This window comes from Zingiber officinale, chromosome 5A (assembly GCF_018446385.1).
Source record: "Zingiber officinale cultivar Zhangliang chromosome 5A, Zo_v1.1, whole genome shotgun sequence".
In the NCBI taxonomy this organism is placed as follows: domain Eukaryota; kingdom Viridiplantae; phylum Streptophyta; class Magnoliopsida; order Zingiberales; family Zingiberaceae; genus Zingiber; species Zingiber officinale.
In genome coordinates, this window is record NC_055994.1 from 27238919 (window position 1) to 27266193 (window position 27275).

Sequence of the window (27275 nt, forward strand, 5' to 3'; positions counted from 1 at the left end):
TCCATGTTCTGTCCGATCTGTTGCCAGAATACCTTATTCATGAGCCTTTGGTAGGTACCCCAACATTCTTTAGTCCGAACGGCATTACGTTGTAGCAGTAGGTGTCATCCGCTGTTATGAAACTCACTTTCTCCTGATTCTCCTGGGCGAGCGCCACTTGATGGTACCCCTGATATGCATCTAGCATGCATATCAATTTGCACCCAGCTGTAGAATCCACCATCTAGTCGATCCTCGGTAGTGGGTAGAAGTCTTTTGGGTAAGCCTTGTTGAGGTCTCGAAAGTCGATGCAGACTCTCCACTTGTTGCCAGATTTGGAGACCAGCATTACATTTGCGAGCCATCTCAGGAACTGAATCTCTCTGATGTGGCCGGCCTCCAACAGCTTCTCTATTTCAACTCGGATGATATGATTTTGTTCCGCGCCGAAGTCCCTCTTCCTTTGCTTTACTGGCCTAGCATCCGGTCGGACGTGAAGCTTATGCTACGCTAGGCTTGGGGAGACGCCGGGTAGTTCATGAGTGGACCAGGCGAAGACATCATGATTTCGTTGAAGACATCATGATTTCGTTGAAGACATCTGATCAGTTCGGCCTTCTGCTCAACTTGCAGGTCAACCACTATGAAAGTCGTCACCTCCGCCCGGCTAGGGTGTATCTGTACCTCCTCTTTTTCTTCATAAACTAGAGTAGGAGGTTTTTTTGGTTATGACGTTTACCTCGTGTCGGGGGACTTTCTGAGCGGACTTGGCCTCCACCTTCACCATCTCGGCGTAGCTGCGCCGAGTAGCTAGTTGGTCTCCTTTGACTTCCCCGACCTGATCCTCCACAGGGAACTTGATCTTTTGGCAATAGGTCGAGACTACTGCCCGGAACTCGTTGAGGGTCGGTCGACTTAGGATGACGTTATAGGCCGAATAAGCGTCCACGACGATGAAGGTGGCAGTCCTGGTCTTTCGGAGCGGCTCCTCTCCGAGTGATATGACTAACCTTGTCTGACCGATAGGCTGGACCTCGTTGCCGGTGAACCCATATAAAGGGGTCGTCATTGGGTCGATCTGGAGCTGGTCGAAGGCCTTCTTGAAGATCATGTTGACCGAGCTCCCTGTGTTGATAAAGACGCGATGAATGGTGTAGTTGGCAATTACCGCATGGATGATGAAGGCGTCATCATGCGGTACTTCAATCCTCTCGAGATCCCTAGGGCTGAAGATGATTTCAGGTCCGCTCGCCTTCTCCTGGCTACATCCTACAGCATGGATCTCCAGCCGTCTCGCATACGACTTTCGGGCTCGGTTGGAGTCTCCGCTGGTTGGTCCACCAGCTATGATGTTGATTTCACCCCGAGCAGTGTTACTTCGATTTTCCTCCTCCTGAGCGGAGTGCCTGGCTTGCTCGCGTGAGGCTTGGGCGCGCTCATCTCTCCTTGCTTCATGATTATGCCGCTGATCAGGTGACCGTCTGGTTTCCTCTTGACGTCCGGTGCTAAGCCACCTATATCGCAGCTCGGGGGAAGGCGATCGGCGGTGATAACTTCTGGGAGTCGGCTGGGCGACTATCGGGACTCCACGGCAGTCGCGGGTGTTGTGGGTTACGGATTGATGGAAGGAACAGAACATAGGAGTCCATACCTTCCCCTTGGGTCTTGGGCGTTCGGCCGCCACGTGCTGGACGGCGTGTGACCTCGTTTCTTGACGTGGTCGTGCCACATCAGCTCGGGGCCCTCTTGGAGGCTGGTGGCTGGCCGGCGGCCTCCGCTCGGCGTGCCCCATGGGTTCTGATGGTGCTTCCTTCCTTTGGGCCGCATGGGTTTCCTCCACGTTGATATATTCGTTAGCCTTCCTCAGCATGTGGTCGTAATCGTGGGGCGACTTCCTGATAAGCGAGTGGAAGAAGTCCCCGTCGATGAGTCCTTGGGGTGAAGGCATGCATCATAGTCTCGGATGAGATTGTGGGATGTCCATGGCCGCCTGGTTGAAGCGTTGAATGTAGGTCCGAAGAGTCTCCCTCGACCCTTGCTTCATAGAGAACAGACTGACGCTGGTCTTCTGATAGCACCTGCTGCTTGCGAAGTGGTGGAGGAAGGCCATCTTGAAGTCCTTGAAGTTCTTAATCGACCTGTCTGACAACCTTCGAAACCAACGTTGTGCCAAGCCGGACAGTGTGGCGAGGAAGACTCGGCACTTAACTCCGTCAGTGTACTGATGAAGGGTTGCAGCGTTGTCGAACTTACCGAGGTGATCGTCTGGATCAATCGATCCATTATATTCGTCGATCGCCAAGGGTGCATAGTGCCTTGGCAGAGGATCTTGCAGAATCACCTCGGAGAATTGGCGATTGATCCACTCGGGGGATGAGTAAGCTTGGGGTGCTTTACCCTTCCTTATGTCTTGAGCTGGGGCTTCGTTCGATGAAGATCGGTCCCTATTTGGTTGTGCGATCTCGGAGGGCGTCTGGAATAAGGTCCGATGGAATGGGATTGGGGCAGGCGGTGCCTCTGCTTGCGTACCGGTCGGACCTTTGTTTTGACCCCATATGGAGAGCTGTTCTGGCCGGTCTTCATGCGCCGCTCGGCCTCCAGATGCAGAAGTTGCTTGTTGCGCCAGCCGCTTGGCCAGCGCCTTCTGTTGCTGCTCTATCATCATGGCTGCTCACGTCTGTACGAGCGCGTCAAGCTCCTCTTGAGAGAGCGTTACAGTGTGTTGGCGTCCAGCTTCTTCCATCTTCTTGACTCGGATTCAGGTGTGTTCCCACAGATGACGCCAATTTGATCCTGTCTGAGTGCTAAGTCGATGGAGGCTGGGGATGTGGCGCTCTTGCTGACTGGTCAAAGACTTCGAAGATGTGGATCCTCTGCTGCCGGGAACCTGTAAACACAACGCCGAATCTGGGAGGGATTCCTAGGCGATGGTCCTCTGATGCTCAAGTCAAACCTCCAATGGAAAGAAATGGAGCAAAGAAGAAACGAGAACTGTAGCTACAGTAATAATGTGAGCATACCTCCGTCGAAGTCTATGGGTCTTTATATAGGGCTCCCCAGAGGCGTGTGCATGCTTCTCAAGGCGTGCACAGCCATCAAAGCATACTTGGAATGGATGTGTCAAAAAAGCGCGTCAGTCGTCATACCTCAACAACACGAGCATATCTCTGACGTGACAGTGGAAGCTTCTACCGTACGATTCTCTGTCTGACCATGCTGCGGACTCTACTGCTGACCATGCCTCCTGTCGACGGCACTAGTCTCTAGGAGTATATCGCTAATCGCTCTTTCTGTCCTTTACTAGTCCGCGCGGATGGGTCGTTCGGCTAACACCCTCCCTGGGCTGAGCGAAGGTCACCTCGGCTAGCGCCCTCCCGAGGGATGTCCGCTCGGCCGGTTGTTTATGTTCGAGTTCACCATTTCGGGTGAGTGATCTCTAACTGCAGGGCTGATGCCTCGTCTACCGTCAGCCGAGCGGGATGACCGCTCGGCCGTTATCCTTTCCCGTTTTGCCTTAAGAGTGTCGGAAATTCGGCGTCGAACCAAGCTGTCGAGATGCCGGGTCGGCTCTTCCTCCCGTCGATCAGGGAGGTAATTCGGACGGTCGGGCGCTTGCAGGGTGCTGACCAATTTGACCTCCTGCTGGACGGGCCCCCTCCTTTACCACCGGATCAACTTTAATTTATTATATATATATATATATATATATATATATATATATATATATATATATATATATTCTATTGTTAAATCAGCATATAAAATGAGAATTTATTTATAAGCAATGTTTTCTAAATTTTTTAAATCTTTTTTAATTTTTTTAATTAGGTTTCAATAAATATATTTTAATTTTAGTTGAAAATGTGAAAAATCTACCTAAAATTTTTGATTGATTTTTTTAAGAAAATAAAATTTAGATTTTCAAACACATTCTGAACTCTTCAAATATTTGAGTGTAGGTGTATTCACTTAGGCAAATAGCAAAGAGAAGTTAATTATATTGGGTAGATTAGTGTGGATAGATTCTAAATAAAAAGATATAAGTTATATTTTTTAAAATTTAATAATGATATAATAAAGTATATTATATTTTATTATTATATATTTTCATAAAAACATATGATAAATATAAATTAAAATAATATCTATATTTCAGTAAACAACTCTTATCAATTTCCAAAATTTTTATTCTCTTTCCATACCTATTTAGACAATGCCTCTAAAATTGTAAATGAATCGAGCTTTTATAAAATAAAATTGATATTCAATTTTATGAAATTGATTTATGTTTGTTCAACAATAAAAAATAATATCTATATTTCAGTAAACAACTCTTATCAATTTCCAAAATTTTTATTCTCTTTCCATACCTATTTAGACAATGCCTCTAAAATTGTAAATGAATCGAGCTTTTATAAAATATATAAAATAAATAAACTTGAATATTATTAAGTTTAGTTGGAATAATTTATCATAAATTTATTCATTAACTTATATAAAAATTATTTATAACTTTTTAATTTAAATATATAATAATTTATAAACTTTATACCTTTAAATTATTTATAATAGATTAAAAAAAATAAAAATATATATATAAATTTCACATTACAGGTCGAAGCTGGGCTCGGATCATTGTCGTTAAATAGCTGGACCGGGTTGAACTAGCAAGCTAGTCCGATTCATACCGTGAGAGAAGAGAACGGGCTCACGTGAATATCACCTGAGAGAGTTTCTATAACCCAACATCTCTGTACCCCACGCAAACCTTCCTGCTCACGCCTCACGGATCTCCCGCCGCCCTCGTTACTTTTTTCCTCCGACCATCGTCCGTCGTAGACGACCGTCACACGAGGACGCGTGTCCCCGTTTTCCTTCGAGGCGAAGCGCGCCTCCTGTTCTCTCCCTCTGTGGCAAGATCTTTTCGTCTCGACTTCGTCGCAGGTAACAGCAACCACTGCTGTCTCTTCGGCATTACTCTTTTATCTTCGCCGGAACTTTTGCCCAGCCACTCTATAGGTATTGAATAATTTGTATCGAGGCCTTTGTGTCCGTTATATCAGCTTTTCCTTTCCTATCCAGTATGAAGTTAGGGTTTTGTGAACTGGGACGCTAACGTTAGATTTAAGAACACTTGCTTATTGTAACTTTAGATTTTATTTCGTGGGCTGAACTGTGTAAATGTGGATAGCAATCTGCTCTTTTCTCTTCGCTTACCTCTGTTTGGATGGGGTGAGGGGAGGCTCATTAATGGATTAATGGAAAGGGGAGGAAAGGAAGGTGGGGTAACTTCCTTACACCCCGAGTTGGAGTGTAAGGAAATAGATCGTTTGAGGGAGGGTAAAAGTTTCCCCTCCCTTCCCTCACCTTCTTCCCAAACAAAGGTAATAGTTACCTTCCTTTTAGTGGATGGTGCAAATTTAATTTTCCCGAGTAGGTTTTTTGTTATTATTATTTTGAAAAAAATTTAGGGGAGTTTCCTAAAAAGGTAATATTTTCAGTTTTTGCCTGGAAATGACTTTTTTCCCATAATTTACCAGCTCACGCTCTCTACCTGAAATATCCTCAACCTCCAACTCTTATACATAATCAAAACAAAATTTGCTAAGTTCAAAAAACGTAAAAAGTGATGCATCTTATGGTTAGAATCCCTTGATAAATCCAAAATTAAATAATTTGTGAAATTTAGATTTGGCTAAAACTTAATTGAGTGTCAAAATAGAATTAGTATGTAGGCAAGCTAACCACTGATTCTTCTGAAAGGATATTACCAAGCTAAATGTTAGATTTGTGTATGATGGATGATTATAGGTATCTAGCTATATTTTGGCATTAAATCTTGGTTAAAATTTGATTATATATTAGTTTCCAATATTTGATATGAGATTTTAGTGGCATATTTAATATTCTTAATATATGTTATGAGCATTTGTAACCGCTGCTGGGAATTTGAATATAATTATCCTTTTATTGACACTCAATTAAATGGTATTCAAAATTTGATTTCATGTTGAGTTTGGTGGTACTTTGGCACTCAACAAAACCAATATAGATAACAAAAGTGTTGTTTTTTTTCTTTTTCCTTTTTTTGTCACTTAATCATGATTTGTTACAAATTTCATTCTGTACAAGAGATGAGGGTTTTTTAGGTAAAAAGGACCTAAGTGTGTAATTTTTTTAAAAGAGATCTTTTCAGGGTAAAAATTGGAACTAGGAGCCATTTTAGGGTAATTGCTTAACATTTTATATATGATAATATGATATAGACTTGACTGTTAAGAATTATGAATTTTAATACCATATCCATAACATAATCATAGTCATCAACCTATTAAACCTTACATTTGAGTGGAGAAGAAGCTTTTCAAACACCTATTAGAGAACTTTTGTTATGCTTAGGTGTCCGATATTCTTCGAAAGGTACTATTTAGATTACTCCACCCTTATGTTTGTTTATCTTCGAAAAATAGATGCCATGCATATGCTGCTTTCCCTTTCTATTTTTGCTCAATAATATTTATCTTTGGTATCATATTTTTTTAGTGCTACATGCGATTGAATAGAAAATTTATGGACTTTGTGCCACATTTCCTCTATGTGACATATACATTATTGCAATCATAGGCATTTAACATTGCATAGAGTTGGTGGAACTTTGTGTGTGTTACTGGTTAGGTTTGTGGCTTGACCAGTCCAGTTTGTATTTCTTGAATCTCTAAATATATGGTATATAAATATATAGTTGACATTAAAAGTAGTTGGGACATGTTGGCATATATGTTTCTTCCATAATCCCACTCAAGTGATTGAGATTTTAAGATATTTTAGTTGTTTCATGGTTTTAGACAAAAAATTTGCCACAAACCTTTACAATATATTTCTGAAATTTAAATTTTAATCTTCTTTGTAGAAGTTGTTGATAACTTTTTGTTCCATACCCCGGTTTAAAATATTGATCCTTTTTGGAGTTTCAGTATTGTGATGATACGATTTTAGTATTTTTTTAAATATAAAATATATTAATTTAAAATTTAATCTTAATATTAAAAAAAAATTAAAAAAAAAAGAGGGGAGGGGGGTGGGGGTTGACCGAGGTCATTGGGGTCGCTATGATCCCTCTACGACTCCACAAAGGTCTACGTGGGATCGCAACGCCTCTGCTACCCTGCAAAGATCAATGCAGGATCATCGTGACGCGGAGATCGCCATGATCTCGTGACGGCTCGTTGTGCTAGTGCTGTGCTAAACGGGTGGAACGATCGCAGTGCTTGTGTGATCATGCTGAGGTCAATGCAGGATTGTGGTGACGCTGAGATCGCCGCTATCCCGTGACGGCTCGCTGTGCTGGTGCCAGGTCCCTTTCATGCTACTTTATTTAGACCGTACACTCACATTGTCTGTGCATTTTTATGAATCAGCATTTTACAGAAAAGCTGAGTTCGTTTGTTTTCACTATAGGCTGTCATGCATGAGCATTTTGTTTTATTCAAATTTCTTGTTGGTCTTGAATACGTATCATTTGTAGTTACTTAAAAGTGAAAAACTCTGCTAGTCAAGGATATGAACCATATTTGACTCTGTTGAGATGTAAAAGGGATTTACTCATCTATTTCCTCAAAGGATCTCAGTTTACTAGGCTGTTTATGAGCATTTTGACAGTTCATGTACAGGTACCAGAAAAATACAATGCATTATAGTTCTGGAGGGTATCTTACTAAAATTTGTCACGCACATTTCTGTTTTTGTGCTATGAATGACAGGAGAGGCTCCTCAAGTGGCTCATCTGACGCTTGAAATGTAAAGGCAAAGTGATACTTTCACTTGTTTCACCTATAAGATCTTTAGTACATTACAGAATGAAACTACATGCAGGAGTAAAATATTGTCTACTCCCCCATTTATCTTTAATTTATTCTCTTTATAAAGAGTGAAAAATTGATATTTCTTGTTGGTAAGTTACAATTTGATTAGCATTTGCTTATGCTGACTATTATGCATTGCTTAATGATATTATTATTTTAATTTTAGCATGGTCAATTCAACCTTTTTTTTTTACTTACATGTTTCAATACCAGTCTGATGCTTAGTTGGATAGAAAGTCTTAAGCGTTCTAAACCTTCTGACAAGAATTGACAATAATTATTTATTTACAGGAAATATTTTTTATATTTGTTATTTTGAAAATCTCTTTTGTACTTTATTTTCATGTTCAAGGCTTTCTTGTTTTTTCAAAGTACTTTAATTTATTTAATGATTATAGATTTTTATTTATCCAGCTGAAGGAGAGGAGTTGTTAAGATTCACACTTACTGAGATGTTTGAGAATCCTCCATCACAGCCCTCAACTTTAGCTCAGCTTTCGATGTCAGCCCATCCTTCCACTTCCATATCTATCGAGGATAGAGTCGCTCGACTCGAGGAGTCTCTCGCGCAGACGCGACAACACATCTCGGACGGTTTTCGTACACTACGGGCTGAGATGATCTTCGGATTTACTTGTTTTCGAGAGGAGATTCTTCGAGCATTACATGCACTTGAGCGACCTTTATCACCTCCTCCAGCCGACGATCCTCCTAATTGATCATGTTTTAGACATGCATTGTATCTATTGGTCTTACATTTATTCCTTGTGTAGATAATTTTCTTTTGGTTTGTTTAGTCTTGTACTTAGTAGAATAGAACTTATTTTTTAAATAATTATTTCTGCTTATTGTTTTAAAATCAGCTTGATCTTAAAATTTCAGGAAAAATATTTTTTAAAATTTTAATTTTTAATTTTTGAAAATTTGGACTTAGCCTAGGAATTTTCTCCCTAAAAAGTATGTTCCTCTAGATTTCAGCTAAAGTATCTCACAAGCATCCTATGTTTAATTTATTTGTGTATGAAAATACTTAAAATAGTATGAGATGTATAGGGTATTGTCTGGACTTAAGAAATAAGAATGTTTATGTTTGTATATCGACATAAGTTTAAGCAATAAATATCAATTTATATTAATCAAGTTAAATTATCTTGTCTTAGTCAAATCTAACTGGATAATTGACTTAACTTGACTAATCAAGTGACAGTTGTTGTCCTCTAGGTAAATAGTTAATAGTTAATGATTAAACATTTGGCTAAGGAAATTAAGTATTTAGTTTTAATTTTTTAATGACTCGTGCTGGGACTTTAAGACTTTTAGAAAAGAGAATTAATTTTTTCTTTAAAATTGACTTACTCTTTATGATTTTAAATGAAAGTGACTTTAGCTAAAGTTTTACAAGTTGATATTATTTAAGCTAAGTATTTTTTAAATTTAACTAAATAGAATTAATTTTTGAATCTCTAAAATTTGTTTTTAAAATTTTATTAAATATTTTGTTCGCTCTTTTTAAACTAAATTTTTTTTGCTAAGTTATTTTTCAAAGTCAACAAATTTTTTCTTAGATTAAAAAAAAACTTTTCCTAAAATCATGTTAACTAAGTACTTTATCTAAAATCATGTTATTTTTAAAGAACTAAGCTCTCTACTTAATTTTGATAAATGTTTTCCTATTCATTCACTTAGTTAAAAAGTCTATAAGAAAATTTAATCTAAAAGTTAAGTTTTTATCAAAATATTTTAAGTATTTGTTCAACCTTCTATTAAATTTTTTTATTAAGTTAGTTTTAACTAAAAGTTTTTATGTATTCTAAAAAGCTACGTTTTTTTTCTTTCTAAGGTTAAATTTTTAAAACTAAGTTTATAAAAATTAAGTTTTTTCAAAATCTTCTGAACAGTCAAGTTTTAAAAGTTAAAATATTTTTCAAAATCAGTTATTGGCTATGTATTTTTAAAGCTAAATTCTTAAACTAAGGTATATGATCAACTTCTCAACTTGTCTATTTTTATTGATTATACCTTTTTTTTTTTGCTATTTTTTGATATATTGCAAAGGGGAGAATATATGAAAAATTTAAATATGAAAATTCTAAAAAGAGGAGCTTTAATTAAGGGAGAGCTTTTCACTTAAGCTTTTATTAAGAGGGAGTTTTACATTTAAATTTTTTCTTGTACTGTCATTCAGTTATGCTTGTGTTGTTTTGAAATTCTTTATAGCATTATTTCTTTATTTTTTATGTCTTTTTACTTACCTTTGAATTTTTATTGCCATAATTAAAAAGGGGAAGATTGTTGGTACAGGAAACATTCGATGATCGAACTTGAATTTTGATAATGATAAATGATTCAAAGTTAAGGTTATTTGTGATCTAATGTGTTGAATGAGTTTGTAGGAAAAGTCCTAAGGTATCTTAGGCAAAAGTCCTAGCTGCGGTTAGGCAGACAGGAAAATCCTAGGGGGTGGTAATCTTAAGTCCTAGGGGGTGATAACCTTAAGCGGAAAACTTTGGCGGGTCGAGGTCTTCGAGCAAAAGTCTTAGAGTCGGATACTCTAGGTGAAAATTCCGGTATCGCGAATCGGGTGGAAAGTCTAGGCGGCTCGTGGAGCGGATGTCCAGCAGAAAGACTTGAAGACTTGGGCGCTGAGCAAAAGCCCAGTCGATCTAGAGGATCGAACTGGCAACAGGTATACTCTCCTGAGTGGAGTAGGTGAGGACGCGTTCCTCGCTGAGGGAACAGTAGACATTGGTTCGACCTAGGGTTTCCGGTTAGAAATTTAAAATCAGAACTGGACAGTCCGGAGACTGTCAAACACTTCTGTTATCATGTTTATTATGTGCTAACTTTGTTTTGTAGAATATATTATTGTTTTGTGGACTAACGTAGCTTGCAGGATGAAGAAAGAGCTAAAATCCCCGGATGAACAATGTTTGGGACGCCTCCATGGAGCTTGGAAGAACCTCGGATATTTTGGAAGAAGGAGCGCGCGAAGTCAAACTGGAGGCACCCTTAAGAAGTGTTGAGGCGCCTCGGATGGGCTTGAAGGCGCCCTCCATAGCATTGGAGGCGCCTTCAAGAGGATGAGCGGCGACTTCTTCAGCCGTTATCTTCGCTGCGGAATCGGCGGAGTTGAGGGTGCCCTCAAGGAGGTTGAAGGCGCCCTCAATGGACTTTATAAGAAGGTCTCGAGCAGCAGCATGGACAATCAAGTTCTAAGCAATCTTTCTTCAACGCACTGCTAACAAGACGATCCGGCTAAGCTACAACAAGACCTCGACGACCCGAAGCTGTGAAATTTTAATTCTTTGTTGTCGGTACAGCTTTTTCAATACTATCATTGTAATAATTCTTGTAATATTTGCGCGATTATAGTTGTTGCCCAAAGTAATCGCTCAACGAGCGTGAGCCTTGGAGTAGGAGTCGCCCAAGGCTCTGAACCAAGTAAATCTTGGTGTCTTTCTGTGCTCCTTTATTTATTATTCCGCTACATTATTCGATAAGTTTTCTGAATATGAAAAGTGAAAGTCACGATCGCTATTCACCCCTCTCTAGCGCATCTTGATCCAACAAGGCCCACAACACACTGGGGAGCTCGTCGATCCAGTTGCCTCCGACGTGGTCGAGCCAACGCGTAGAACTCTGAGGATTTCTCGATTGGCAACTTTGACTTGTCCGTTGCCCTGTGGGTAAGCCACAGAGGTGAATGCCTGTTGGATGTCATAGCCCTCGCACCACTCTCTGAGCCCCTGATCGGTGAACTGTCTCCCATTGTCTGATACGAGCCGGCGTGGGATGCCGAAGCGTCATATGATGTTTTTCCAAACGAACTTAATGACCATATGCTCGGTTATTCTTGCAAGCGGCTCGACTTCCACCCACTTCGAGAAGTAGTCAACCACGCCGAGCAAAAATCTCCGCTGATTTGTCGCCACGGGGAACGACCCAACGATATCCATGCCCCATTGGTCGAACGAGCAAGATACTGTGGACGTCTTCATTTCCTCGGTCGGTCAGTGCGGAAGGTTATGATACTTTTGGTAGGACAAGCAGGTGGCTACCGTCCGAGCGGCGTCTTCTTGGAGGGTAGGCCAAAAATATCCGGCTAGGAGTATCTTATGAGCTATCGCATGGCCGCCCGGACGGTCTCCGTAGGAACCTTGGTGCACCTCCCGCAGAATGTGTTCGACATCTTTCGATCTGACGCATTTGAGTAGGGGCCTGGAGAAAGCTCTCTTATAAAGCTGGTCCCCGACCAAAGTGAACCGTCTTGCCCTCTTCTTCAGCAAGCGAGCTTCTTCCTGATCGGCAGGGGTAACTCCTGACTGCAGAAACTTTGTCAGAGTCGTCCTCCAGTCGTTCGGGAAGATCATTCCTTCCATTCGGTTAATATGTGTCACGAGTGAGACTTGTTCGATCGGCTTCCCTATGACGATCGGTGATAATAAACTGGCTAATTTTGCCAACTCATCTGCCACCTGATTCTCTGATCGAGGGATTTTTTGTATAATGACCTCCTAAAAGTTGGTCTTCAGCTTCTCGAAGGCCTCCGCATAGAGCCTGAGTCGGACATTACTTATCTCAAACATCCCGGATAGCTGCTGAGCGACCAACTGAGAGTCTGAGTGGATGAGGACTTTATTGACTTCCACATGCTGGGTTGCCTGTAGATGTTGGTGCGGGAAGCATCCGACAATCGAACCCGAGTTTTGATAATGGCAAAGGATTCAAAGTTAAGATGTGTGGTGATCTAACAGTCTGAATGAGATTGCAGGAAAGTCCTAAGTGTACTTAGGCAAAAGCCCTAACTGTGGTTAGACAAGGTAAAAACCCTTGGGGGTGGTAACCCTATGCGGAAAGTCTTGGTGGGTTAAGTGCTTCAGGCAAAAGTCCTAGGGGGGTAACCCTAGGTGGAAAGTCCTAGTGTCGTGAACCAGGTGAAAGACTGGACCAGCCGGGAAGCGGAAGTCCAGCAGAAAGTCCGGAAGCATCGAGCGCCGAGCAAAAGTCCAGTCGATATGGAGGATCGCACTGGCATCAGGTAAATCGTCGGGTCGACCTAGGGTTTCCGGTGGGAAACCCGAAGTCAGACCCGGACAGTCCGAAGACTGTCAGTTTATTCGTTTATATATTCCATTGTATTCTAACTCTGTTTTGCAGGTAACTAACATTTTTATGCAGAGTTAGAAGTGGCCGGGATCGGTCGACCGAACCTTAGGATCAGTCGACTGAACTCACAAGCTAGCAGATCAGATCTCTAGAGGTTGGACCGGGCTCGACCAGGGGATCGGTCAACCGGACCTCGGGATCGGTCGACCGAACCTGGGTTTGGTGTCGACTGGATCAAGCTGACTGGGCTGAGTCAGAACAGCTGATCGGTCGACCGAACCTCGGATAGAGTTTGACCAGTGGAGCGAGAGGATCGGGCGGATCGGATGGGAGAAGATCGCCTGATCGGTCGACCGAACATTGGGATCGGTCGACCGATCCGCCTCAGGTCAAACCTGATCCCGAAGCTGGAGGATCTGGATCAGACTTTGCAGAGCTATAAAAGGAGGCCTCGATGTGCAGCTTAAAATCATATCTCGAACAGAAGAACTTGTGATCTTGTACGCTGCTCCAAAAGCTTCAACTAGACTCTGCTACTCCGACAATTGACAACCACTTCATTCATCTTTGTATTTGTCGGTATAATCTTTTAAAGTTTCATACTTGTACTCATCTACTTGTAAAGATTTGCGCTATATAGTTGTTGCCCACCGAAAGTGGTCAACGACCGCGGGCCTTCGAGTAGGAGTCGAGATATGCTCCGAACGAAGTAATTCGACTGTGTCTTCTGTGTATGTTTGCATTCACTTTCTGCTGCGTTTAGTTACTCGAACGATTTCCGAAAAAGTTGAAAGAGCCACGAGCGCTATTCATCTCCCCCCCTCTAGCGTGTCTCGATCCAACAATTGGTATCAGAGCGGGGTCGTTTTGAATCGGTGTAACCACCATTCAAAACAATTTTTCGTGGTATTTTCAGATTTTTTGGAGTCAATTAGAATTTAGCCTTATAGCTATATTCTAATTCTTTTCTCGAATCGGTTTTTGCTCAAGGTTGGTGCAACACCACCCGAGTTCGTGTTCTATTTTTTTTATATACTTCCCGCACTACTAATCCAGGACCAAATCCTGGAATTTTCTTGTTGTTTATTTTCTTCATAGTTGATCTAAAATGGCCCTTCAAGAAGGCTACAGTACAGCTCGCCCCCCGCTATTCACCGGAGACGACTTCGGGTACTGGAAAGGTCGGATGGAGGCATATCTCCAGACTCATTTTGAAGTCTGGATGATCGTCAAAACCGGACTCCAACTACCAACTGATAGCTTCGGCAAGCCACTATCATACGAGGACTGGGACGCATCTCTGATTAAGAAGGTGGAAGCTAATGCCAAGGCGACCTGCACCCTTCAGTGTGGCCTATCAAAAGAAGAACTTAACCGGGTCGGCCCCTTCGACAGTGCCAAGGAGCTGTGGGAGAAGCTCATTGAACTTCACGAAGGAACGTCCAACACCAAAGTAAGTAAAAAAGACCTAATCTTCAATAAATTATTTAATATCAAACTGCAGGAAGGTGAGACGGCTGCCCAACTCCATGTCTGGATTCAAGATCTGCTCAATGGTCTTCACTCAATTGGACAGAAGGTAGATAACCGGGACATCATAAGGTACTCCTTAAACGCCTTTCCGAGGAACAACTTGTGGGCATCCATGGTAGATGTCTACAAGGTTTCTAGGGACCTATCTACCATTAAATTAGATGAACTTTTTGCAGAATTCGAACTTCATGAATAGATTAATGCACGCCCGACCGAGAAAGGGTTGGTTTTGGTTGCAGGAACAGGGAGAATGCGCGAATCAAAGATCAAGCGCAGAACCGAACCAGAGTCAGAAGAAGCACCAGATTCAGACGATGAAGATGACGAACTAACAACTGAACTCGTCAATCTGGTAAAGAAATTGTACAAGAAGAAGAAGGGGTTCAACAAGAAGGACCTCAAGAAGGCAGTTCAGTCCAAGGAAGTTCAATCAAAGGTGAAGTTCGAGGTAACGTGCTATGGATGTAACCAGAAGGGGCATATCAAGGCCAACTGCCCCAACCAAAAGGAAGCAAAGAAGCAAAGGAGGAAGAAGGCCCTGAAGGCGACATGGGACGAATCTTCCTTAGAAGACGACGACGACGAACTCGATCAGGCGAGTTTACTTGCGCTGATGACCCGGGACCAGATCGACGAATCTGAGAGCGAGAGCGAGTCGGAGGCCGAGTTCGAGCGAAGCCACGGATCCGTATCCGTTTCCGAAGGGCCCGATCCCCCTATAAGTATCCCTCGCCTCAATAACTTAGTTAATTATTTATTATGAAAATTAGCTAAGTCGAATCTTAAAATTAAGTCACTTCTAAAGGAAGTAGCTGTCCTTAAAGAAGTGACTAACTCCGAATCTTTGACTGAACCAGTTCAGACTGGAAACTCAACTCAAGCCCAAAAACTTGAAGAAAAGAATTCCAGCCTGAAAACTCAAGTTAAGGATCTGGAGAAAACACTAGAACGGTTTTCTTTAGGTTCTAAGAATTTTGACCTAATTCTTGGGACACAAAGAGTCGTTTACAATAGAACTGGCCTAGGATTTAAACCAAAAAGGAAATATAAATCTTACTTATCTCTTGTAGAAAGAACAAATAGAAAAATAGTCCAAGCATGAGTCCCCAAGTCCAAATTGATTAATCAAGTTAGACTTGATCAATATTGGATCCCGAAGGATCAAATACACTACCTCGATAGACCATATCGAGACTATAATCTAGGGGGAGCAAAAAGAAAAACGATATTAATAAAACGAACTTAATTAAAAAATAAATTCAAAATTCAAAATTAAATTAAAAATTTGAAATTAAATTAAAAATTCAAAATTCCAAAATAAATTCAAAATTCAATTAAAAATTCAAAATTAATTCAAATTCAACTTAAATCAAATAAAAAAATAGAAGGAGGATCCAGAATAGCTGACACCTCCAACTAAACTACCCGACTGGGTAACCGAACTTAATCTACCCAAAATGGGTAAACAAGAGTAGACTACCCGGCAGAGTAATTAAGGTTAGATTAAAAGGGGATATGTTTAACTTGACCCATGGTACTGGTGAAGTATTGGATGATAATACGTTGGGGAAGCTTAGTCATCGCATGTCTAGGAAGATATGGCTTCGACCTGGTGCGTTTGGCTAAGTGAAACTAACCGAAGCTACCCTCTATGGATCCTAACCAGTTAGACCAAAGTTTTGTATTAAGTTCAATGGGTAGGACTATTTGGAAAACCTCGAAGGCATGGTTACTTTAATGATGTCCTTATGACTCACCATAGCCGAGAAGTTTATCCAAAGAATGCTTACTTGTTGAACCCAAAGCTAAACCTGAATCTAACACAAGTTAAACTAAACCCTAAAATTGAACCTCAAATCATCTCACAATAATTATAGGATTACCTGCTTGAAAATTTAGATCGGGTGAGATGATTAAGGAATAGAAATTTAAAAGAGAATCAAATTTGAAATTCAAAATTAAATTCGTAATTATAATTAAATTCGTAATTAATATTATTTTTCAAATGAAATTAACTTAAAATTATTTGAAAAATATTTTAAAAATCTTTTAAAACTTAATTTCAACATTATTTGAAAAATATTTTAAAAATCATTTTAAAACTTAATTTCAAAATAATTTGTAACATATTTTAAAAAATAAAAAATCACTGAAAATACAAATTTATATGACAATACATTTAAATAGTGATATAGTTAAATTAATTCCATCTCACACTCACTCATAAACTGAACGTACTTGATAACCTAGAATGGGTGAAATGGTAAATTAGGAAAATATAAATTATTATTTTGTTTACATGCTTGGACTCTAGAACCCTAAGGATTTAATGTGGCATTAATTAAGGGGGAGTGAGTGGAGTCAAGCTAAGTTTCTTTTAAAATAAATTTTATGGCTTTAATTATCTTTAAAAGTTAAACTCTTTGAAAAGTTAAAGCAAATCCAATTTTTTTTTTACTTTAAACTTTTCATCAACTTATACGCAACTAAGATTGAGCATGCTTGTACTTTAAGGCTCTGATACCTGATCAAAACATTTTGAACAACTTAACATTTATATAACTTGACTCATGCTTGGACTTAAGGACCAACTAAATTTGAACATAAATTAAATATTTAGTTACTCCCTCTTCGTCCTAAACTTTAATAAACGCTTACTCCTATTTCTAAGTTACCTCTTAGATTTATTCTATACTTAGCTAAAAGTATTAAAAATCCTATTTCTTTAAACTGCAATATTTAACTCATGACTTTCAAAAGATTTTTGCTAAGTTAATTGAGACTTCAAATTTCTTTAAAAATAATTTGGCTCCAAAAATTCTTTAAAATCTAGCTAAGTGTTTCTAAATTTAGTTAAGTATTTTTTCTAAAAAACAACTAAGTTTAAAAAGAGACTAAAGTCATCATTCGAAGCCAGCCATATTAGCCTTTTTAACTTAGGAGAAAAATATTCCTTTTTAACTCCTCTTTCTTCCTTAACTAACAATTTTTTTCAGTAAAATTTAATTATAACCTAAGTGATACACAAGCATTTTTTCTTTCAAAGACTAAATCTGTTTTTTCTAAAAACTTAAAACTTACTTTCAACTGGCTTACTTTTTGATATATGACAAAGGGGGAGAGTAGGGAAATTCAAAAGTAAAAAAGTTTGATTCAAAAAAAAAAGCCCTGTATTAAAGGGGAGCTTCACAAAATTTAAGGGAGAATAGGAAATTCAAAAGTAAAAATCTAATTCAAAAGGGAAGCCCTGTATTAAAGGGGAGCTTCACAAAGTTTAAGTGTTAGTTTAAGTTATGCTTTTATTTGAATTTATATACTTAAGCTTGCTCACTTAAACCTTTTAATATATTTATGCATTTGTTTTACTTAACTTTGAATTTGGATTGTCATAATAAAAAAGGGGGAGATTGTTGGTGTGGGAAGCATCCGACGATCGAACCCGAGTTTTGATAATGACAAAGGATTCAAAGTTAAGGTGTGTGGTGATCTAACAGTCTGAATGAGATTGCAGGAAAGTCCTAAGTGTACTTAGGCAAAAGCCCTAACTGTGGTTAAGCAAGATAAAAACCCTAGGGGGTGGTAACCCTAGGTCATAGGGGGTGGTAACCCTATGTGGAAAGTCTTGGTGGGTCGAGTGCTTCAGGCAAAAGTCCCGGGGGGGTAACCCTAGGTGGAAAGTCCTGGTGTCGCGAATCAGGTGAAAGACTGGACCAGCCGGGAAGCGGAAGTTTAGCAGAAAGTCCGGAAGCATCGAGCGCCGAGCAAAAGTCCAGTCGATTTGGAGGAACGCACTGGCATCAGGTAAATCTCATGAGTGGAGTAGGTGAGGACGCGTTCCCCGTAGAGGGAACAGTAGGCGTCGGGTCGACCTAGGGTTTTCGGTGGGAAATCCGAAGTCAGACCCGGACAGTCCGAAGACTGTCAGTTTATTCGTTTATATATTCCATTGTGTTCTAACTCTGTTTTGCAGGTAACTAACATTTTTATGCAGAGTTAGAAGTGGCCGGGATCGGTCGACCGAACCTTAGGATCAGTCGACCGAACCCACAAGCTAGCAGATCAGATCTCTAGAGGTTGGACCGGGCTCGACTAGGGGATCAGTCGACCGAACCTGGGTTTGGTGTCGACTGGACCAAGCTGACTGGGCTGAGTCAGAACAGTTGATCGGTCGACCGTGTTGGTGCAACATTAGGTCAAGGTTGACCTGGGTAACCCGACTCGAGTTGACCTGACTCGAGGTATATTTTGATGTTTGACAAGAATAGAGAAGTTGTATTTTGATGTTTGACAAGAATAGGAACTTGGGGGATTGTGGGTGCAACCTTTGGTCAAGGTTGACTTGGTTGACCCGACTTGAGTTGACCTGATTCGGGAAAAGTCCAAGTATGGAGACTTGGCACGGAAAGGTCCAAGCAGGGAGCTTGGCATGAGAAAAGTCCAAGTATGGAGACTTGGCACGGAAAAGTCCAAGCAGGGAGCTTGGCACGGGAAAAGTCCAAGTATGGAGACTTGGCACGGAAAAGTCCAAGCAGAGAGCTTGGCACGGGAAAAGTCCAAGCAGGGAGCTTGGCACGGGAAAAGTCCAAGCAGGGAGCTTGGCACGGGGAAAAGTCCAAGTATGAAAGCTTGGCATGGGAGGTCGGAGAGGGCTCAAGGTGGATCAGGTGGAAGGGAAGTCCAGTATGGCTTGGCACGCGAAGTCAGAGAGGGCTCGGTAGCTCGTTCTCCGGACTAGGTCAAAGAGGGCTCGGTAGCTCATTCTCTGGATTGGATGGAGTCGGAGAGGGCTCGGTAGCTCGTTCTCTGGACCGGACGAAGTCGGAGAGGGCTCGGTAGCTCGTTCTCCGGACTAGGTCAGAGAGGGCTCGGTAGCTCGTTCTCCGGACTAGGTCAGAGAGGGCTCGGTAGCTCGTTCTCTGGACCGGATGAAGTCGGAGAGGGCTCGGTAGCTCGTTCTCCGGACTAGGTCAGAGAGGGCTCGGTAGCTCGTTCTCTAGACCGGATATGGAAGTCGGAGAGGGCTCGGCAGCTCGTTCTCCAGACTAGGTCAGAGAGGGCTCGGTAGCTCGTTCTCTGGACCAGGAAGGCTTTAGGGTTTAGGGCTGGGAAGCTCTAAATCCACATGGGCATCGGATCGGTCTGATGACCGATCCAGTGATACTGTGGTTATCTGATCGGTCACCAGACCGATCAGTAACCAAACAGTAGCGTTCGGTCTTCGGAGAAAGGAGAGGGGATCGGTCTGTGGACCGATCCACCAATGGCCTGATCGGTCCACAGACCGATCAGGGCCCTAAACCAACTCTCTGTGAGAGTTGGGATCGGTCTGGGGACCGATCAGCCTAGGGCCTGATCGGTCCCCTGATCGATCAGATCCGTCCTGGATCGATTAGGGTGGAGCCTGATCGGTCCAGATCTAGCCGTTGAGTCACAACGGCTAGATTTCCGTGTCTGTGTCTTCTTCTCTTCGCAGGTTCATATAAAACAAGATGTGGAGGGCCTCTACAGAGCTGCTGATTCTTCTTCTTGCTCCTGCGATCTGAGCTTTGTTGAGCTCTCCACTGCTGAAGCTTCGTGTGAGCTTCCCTCAGCTGGACTCCAACTGATCAGTTGCTGCTGTGGTTGGCATCCGTGAAGTTGCTGCTTCATCAACAGTCGACGAGAAGGCAAGCAAATTAGTGTTTTTACATTCATATTGTTCTTGGCTTCTCGCTGTATTTCTTGTACGCTGATCTTGTTGTTGCAAGAGAGATTGTGGCGAGGTTTCTCCACCCAGAAGGAGTTTTTATTAGCCGGTTTCCGGGGTCTCATCCACCGACGGATTGATAGGATTCGTCCACCTTACGGACACACCGAGGAGTAGGAGTATCATCTCCGAACCTCGTTATATCGTCATGTTTGAGGTTTGATCTTCTCCATTTTCGTTTCTACTTTTTATTTCCGATGCGCTATTCACACCCCCCCTCTCTAGCCGCGTCCGAAGGTCCTAACAAGTGGTATCAGAGCCAGGTTGCTCTTCGTCGGATTAACACCCGGGGGAGCACGAGCTAGAGAATGGATCAACTTGGAGAAGACGTCACGATTCCACCCTTCTATGATCGCGACGACTTCGCGCATTGGAAGGTAAGAATGAAGTATTTTCTTATGACTAACCTAGTAAATTGGAATTGTGTACAAGTAGGTTTTATTCCTCCGGTGGATAAAGAAGGAGAACCTCTCGAGAAGAAGAAGTGGATGAAGGAATCCACCAATCCATAATCAACGACGAGATAACGAAAATATTTGAATTGTCATTATCTAATGATATCTTGTGTAAGATAGGTGGATACAACAATGCCAAGAAGTTGTGGAACAACTTGGCTAAGTTCCATGAGGAGAGCTCCAATTCAAGTCATGAAGAGGAGTCAAGTGAGCCAAGTAGCTCACATCATGGAGGTATGGAATTAGAAGTTGAGGGCTACTCAACATCTAAGGAAGAAGAGGAGGAGAGTTCTTCTTCAAGACTGGAGCAAGAAGAAGAAGCCTCTACCTCCGGAAGGGATGAAGGAGAGAGATTATATCCATCCTCAACCCTAGGTAACTCAAGCAACTTAATTTCAAATAAATTACATATAATGTGCTTTGAGTGTAGGGAATATGGGCATTACAAAAGTAAATGTCCAAAGAGGATTAGGAAGACTCCACCGGCACCAAAAGTCAAGGAAGCCGGAGTCCTGATACGCAAGGGCAAGGAGCACGTGGTGTGCTTCCAATGCAAGCAAAGGGGACATTATAGGATTCAATGTCCAAGGGGGAGGCAACCTTACAAGGACAAGAGACCAAGCACATCTATGGGGGGAGCTAAGGCAAACCCTAAGGTATCCTTTAAGGCACATTCTTGCAATTCTAATAAGACACATACTAGTAGTTTTATTGCAATTGTCAATAATGATAAGCATGATAACCATAGAAATCGATACATGTGCTTAGGTGCCAAACATGTTAGCCTAGATAAGGACAATGCTAAAAATGTCAACCCTAGAGTTAACTCATCTAAGGTTAAGGAAAACCTAGATAGGAATCCCAAAATAACTAGACATATGCCTAGGAATACCTCAAAGAAAAATGGAAAATTAAAGCTTGAGGTATTAAAGAAGAAAAATCAAGTCTTGAGGTCAAGACTTGACACTTTAGAAAAGGCTCTTAAGAATTTGGAGAAGTCAACTCTAGGGTCTAAGGGTCAAAAATCAAAGCCCAAGGACATGAGAGGTTTGGGTCACAAACCTAAGTCTCAAGTGGTCAAGCCCGCTTATCATAATGTTCCATTCGATTATGGAACAAGACCTAGGGCTAAGAAGACCATCACCAAGGTCACAAGGGGAGTCACCCCTAGAGTTGATCTTGATGAGTCCCAAATGACCAAGGCTTTAAAGCCTAGGAGGGTCATTAGGAGGGTTGCTAGGGAAGTCATCCCTAGTGAATATTTAGTGAACCCAATGAGATATTCCTTAAGCTCTTCCAATGCACAATCTCACTCGGCGTCCCACTAGAATTTTGTAGATCAGCGAAGCACTTTGAAGAATAACAGGCTCCGGTCGAACGGCTTGGATTTGAATCTGGACAGTGTCGTGATTCGACCGATCATCCGTTGAGCTTCCTTCAAGTTCCGAGGCGGCGACATGTCTTGAAACACTTTGACTTTCCTGAGTTTACTCTTTTAATTCTTTGTATTTTTATTTTATTTTTAATAATTTACATCACCCTCGTATTACAGAAGTTATAATTTTTTTACTATAAAATTTTATTTTATTCTTACATATTGTAGCATAAAGTTATTGTTGGATATTGGGGCTTTAATGGACCAATACGATTTTATGGAAGAATCGGAATGCCATCAATAGATAAAAGTCGTAATTGACTTCAAAATTGAAATCTACGTTTCGAGTAGATAAATTTAGACTATTAATTTGCTCAAAACCAATTAAAGGTGAATGAGAAATTAATTGTTTAAAGTCGGCTCAAATAAACATTAATTATTCATTAATGATATATAAGGAAATGCATGGGAGAATAGGCCCACATCGGAAATTTTTGATGTGCATTCTTTGCTTATTAATGATGCTGTGTTAATGGAGTAACTCAGGAAAAGACCAGGTGCTCTCTTCTCAGGGGCGAGCAAGTGCTCACACCTGTGTGAGCCCGCCACCCACCACGTGCGTAATGGGCGCTTTCGCAAGTACGCATTGTCGCGAGGAGCATTGAGGAGCTTAAATTTATGCTCCAGAGGACATTGCATTACCTACGTGGCACTCGGGTGACGTATCAGGCTCGTATCTGACATGGCAATGCCTATGTGGCATCCACGTGGGCAAGAAGAGATGACTGGACTGTTGATTGGGCAAACGGATGGCAACCGTTGATCAAAGAGGTGTGATGGATCGCTTGTGATGTCATGATCTGACCGCTTGGGATGAGACTTGATCTGAAGCGTCAGATCGAATAGATCAGTAGATCCAGATCCGATGGCTGATGACAATAGGCGAGATCTGAGGGTCACAACTCTTCAGATATGATGGATGAGATTAAAGTGGGATAGGATTATAACTCTTCAGAATGGACGATCCAGATCGATCCATCCCAAAGAACACATCCTCTCACCCAAAAAGGCATTCAACCTCTTCATTTGGTATAAATAGAACTCTCCAGATGCTGGAAATATCAATCGAATCATCGAATTCATCTATTCTACTCTCTCTTGAGCATTCATCTCATCTTGTGCATTTAAGAGTCCAAAAAGCCTACGAGAAGGTTCGCTGGTCTCGGAATTCGAAGTGCTATGATTCCGAGACATTCGTCGTTGTATCTTGGGAACGAATTGCTACTATTTGTTAGCACCGTAGCGGAGCAATATCGTTTACGGAGATAGTGTTGAACACTAGCCTCGACGATCAGTTTCAGTTTGTGCACTTCGGGAGATACCGGACACCAACAGTCGTAAACGATATTTTGCAAACTGATATGGCTACTTCCAACGACGTTCCGACGGTCGTTCCGACCGCCATTCCGCCAACATCAATTCCGCACGGAGAAAAGCCGGAGAAATTCAGCGGAGCTGACTTCAAAAGATGACAGCAGAAAATGCTGTTTTATTTAACGACGCTAAACCTTGTACGGTTTTTGCAGGAAAACCCGCCAGCCGCTACAGAAGGTAGTAAGGTTGTTTGCGATGTGTGGTCACACGGAGATTTCCTGTGCCGCAACTATATTCTCAACGCTTTGGACAACACGCTGTATAATGTGTATTGTTCATTGGAGACGACGAAATCTTTGTGGGAATCACTTGAGAAGAAATGCAGGACCGAAAATGCCGGATTGAAGAAATTCATCGTTGGCCGGTTTCTGGATTTCAAGATGGTGGACTCTAAGAGCATCTCAGCTCAAGTCTAAGATATGCAATTAATACTGCATGATCTGGACGCCAAAGGCATGAAGCTGAACAAGTCATTCGCAGTAGCTGCGGTAATTGAGAAGCTCCCTCTGTCATGGAAGGACTTCAAGAATTACCTCAAGCACAAGCAAAAGGAGATGGGACTGGAAGACCTGATCCTGAGGCTACGAATAGAGGAGGATAATCGAAAATTATCTGACTCTAGAGGAACCAAGCGGACTATTGACAAAATGTCCAACCTGGTCGAGCCAAACGCCAAAAAGCCGAAGCAGTTCAAGAAGAAGGCTCAAGCAAAGAAGTTCAAGGGCTCTTGCTACAACTGTGGAAAGTCAGGACACATGTTAAAGGACTGCAGACACCCGAAGAAGCAAACCAAGGGGTCAAAAGATGCTGCAAACCACGTCGCAACATCTCTTGAGGACTTGGATCTCACTGCGGTCGTGTTTGAATCCAATACAGTGGAGGATAACCCGAAGTAGTGGTGGATCGATACTGGAACAACTCATCATATCTGTTCAGATAAGGCGATGTTCTCCAAGTATACTCCGATAAATGGAAGGAAGCTCTATATGGGTAATTCCACGACATCTCCGATCGTCGGACTCGGAAAAGTTGTTCTAAGATGACGTCTGGAAAGGAGCTAACTCTGATTAATGTGCTCCATGTTCTCGACATCAGAAAGAACCTAGTTTCTGGATCGGCACTTGTTAAGGCCGGATTTAGACTAGTGTTCCAGTCCAACAACTTTGTCCTTACGAAGAATGGTGTTTTCGTAGGAAATGGGTACTTAGAACAAAGTCTATTCAAAATGGTTGTAATGACTGTACTCTGACAATAAAATGGTAATAAAATAATTGCTTCCAGCTATGTGGTTGAGTGTTTTAATTTGTGGCATGATCGACTCGGACATGTGCATAATAATACTCTGAAACGTCTCGTCAAACTAAATTTATTACCGAACGTCAATGTTGACAAAACACACAAATATGAAGTGTGTGTGGAAGCTAAAATGACGAAACTATCTTTTTATTCGGTGGAAAGGTCAACGACTCTTCTAGAGTTAATACATAGTGATCTATGTGACTTGAAATTTGTGCAAACTAGAGGAGGTAAAAAGTATTTCATTACTTTTATCGATGACTGCACGAGGTTCTGTTATGTCTTTCTTTTAAGAAGTAAATACGAAGCCTTAGAGGCGTTCAGAACCTATAAAACAGAAGTTGAAAATCAACTTGACAAACGAATTAAAATAATTCGTAGCGATAGAGGTGGAGAATATGGTGCACCGTTTGATGAATTTTGTTCAGATTCTGGCATTATCCATCAAACAACGGTGCCTTACTCACCTCAATCGAATGGTGTTGCTGAACGTAAAAATCGGACACTAAAAAGAGATGATGAATGCCTTGTTGATAAATTCAGGTTTACCTCAAAACTTGTGGGGGGAAGCAATATTATCGGCAAATCACATTCTCAACAAAATCCCTCATAAGAAAAGTGATAAAACTCCATACGAACTATGGAAAGGCCGTAAGCCATCGTACAAATACCTGAAAGTGTGGGGGTGCTTGGCAAAGGTCGAAGTACCTAAACCAAAGCAAGTAAAGATCAGACCTAAAACGTTCGATGCAGTATTTGTCGGATATACCCATAATAGTAGTGCATATCGTTTCCTAGTTCACAAATCAGACATTCCTGATATTCATGTGGGAATAACCATAGAATACCGGAATGCGATATTCTTTGAAAACGAATTCCTAAATAAGAAGGAAAACGTTGAAAATAATAACAATGGAAGTTCAAACGAAAATGACATTACCGAACTTAGCTGTTATAAAAGGACTATTGACGATCAAAGCAAAGAGCCACGTCGTAGCAAACGTGCTAGAGCTGAGAAATTGTTCGGGCCAGATTTCATGATTTTCATGTTGGAAATGTACCCAAGAACATTAAGTGAAACTCTCTCTAGTCCCGATGCTTTAATGTGGAAAGAAGCTGTCAACAGTGAAATCAAATCCATCATGAATAATCATACTTGGGAATTAGTAGACCTTCCTTCTGGTAATAAACCATTAGGTTGTAAGTGGATACTAAAACACAAGTATAAAGCTGATGGATCAATTGACAAGTATAAGGCCAGACTTGTAGCCAAGGGGTACAAGCAAGAGGAAGGCTTTGATTACTTCGATACCTACTCACCGGTGACAAGGATTATGTCCATACGAGTGCTAATAGCCATTGCAGCACTGTATGACCTTGAAATACATCAAATGGATGTTAAGACTGTGTTCTTAAATGGTGAATTGGAAGAAGAAATTTATATGGAGCAACCCGAGGGGTTCGTGGCTCCAAGAAATGAGAAAAAGGTGTGTCGACTTGTTAAGTCATTATACGGACTTAAGCAAGCGCCTAAACAATGGCACGAAAAATTTGACAAAGTAATGCTGTCAAACAAATTCAGAATAAATGAATGTGACAAATGTATTTATGTCAAAGACACACCTAAAGGTTATGTAATCTTCTGTCTATACATAGATGACATGCTAATAATGGGCAGTAATCATGATATAATCATGACTACAAAGAAAATGTTGACAAAAAATTTCGATATAAAAAATATGGGTCAAGCAGATGTTATATTGGGAATTAAAATTCTCAGGACATCAGAAGGGATAGTTCTGACACAATCCCATTATGTAGAGTCAGTATTGAAAAGATTCAATGCGTACGATCTCTCTACAGTAAAAACACCTATGGATCTAAGTCAACACTTAGCGAAAAACCATGGTGAGACTTTATCGCAGTTGGAATATTCTCAGATAATAGACAGTTTGATGTATCTCACAAACTGCACACGTCCGGATATTGCCCGTGCGGTCGACAAGCTGAGTCATTTTACGAGTAATCCAAACGACACCCATTGGAAAGCATTAATGCGAGTTCTTAGATATTTGAAATATACTATGAACTATGGATTACATTATGGAAAATATCCCGCTGTGCTGGAGGGATATTGTGATGCTAATTGGATATCAGATACAAAAGACTCCAAATCCACTAGTGGATATGTTTTCACGATCGGTGGGGGAGTAGTATCTTGGAAATCCACTAAGCAGACATGCATTGCTCGGTCAACTATGGAATCCGAGTTTATAGCACTAGACAAAGCAGCTGAGAAGTTGAATGGCTGCGGAATTTCTTGGAAGATATTCTGAGCTGGACGAAACCTATGCCTGCCGTACTGATCCACTGTGATAGTCAATCAGCAATTGGAAGGGCACAGAGTAATATGTACAATGGGAAGTCACGACATATACGTCATAGACATAATACCATTAGGCAGTTGATCTCGAATGGAGTGATTGCAA

At 41.3% G+C, this 27275-nt stretch overlaps 1 protein-coding gene across 1 annotated transcript; it reads left to right on the forward strand.

Annotated features, from left to right (window-relative positions):
- The first annotated feature begins 1123 nt into the window (after positions 1–1123).
- LOC121979493 lies at positions 1124–8700 on the forward strand. The gene is made up of 3 exons (XM_042531480.1): positions 1124–1221; positions 4712–4998; positions 8256–8700. The coding sequence occupies exons 1-3, from the start codon at positions 1124–1126 to the stop codon at positions 8558–8560; spliced, it is 690 nt and encodes a 229-aa protein (XP_042387414.1). The 3' UTR covers positions 8561–8700.
- The last annotated feature ends 18575 nt before the right edge of the window (positions 8701–27275 follow it).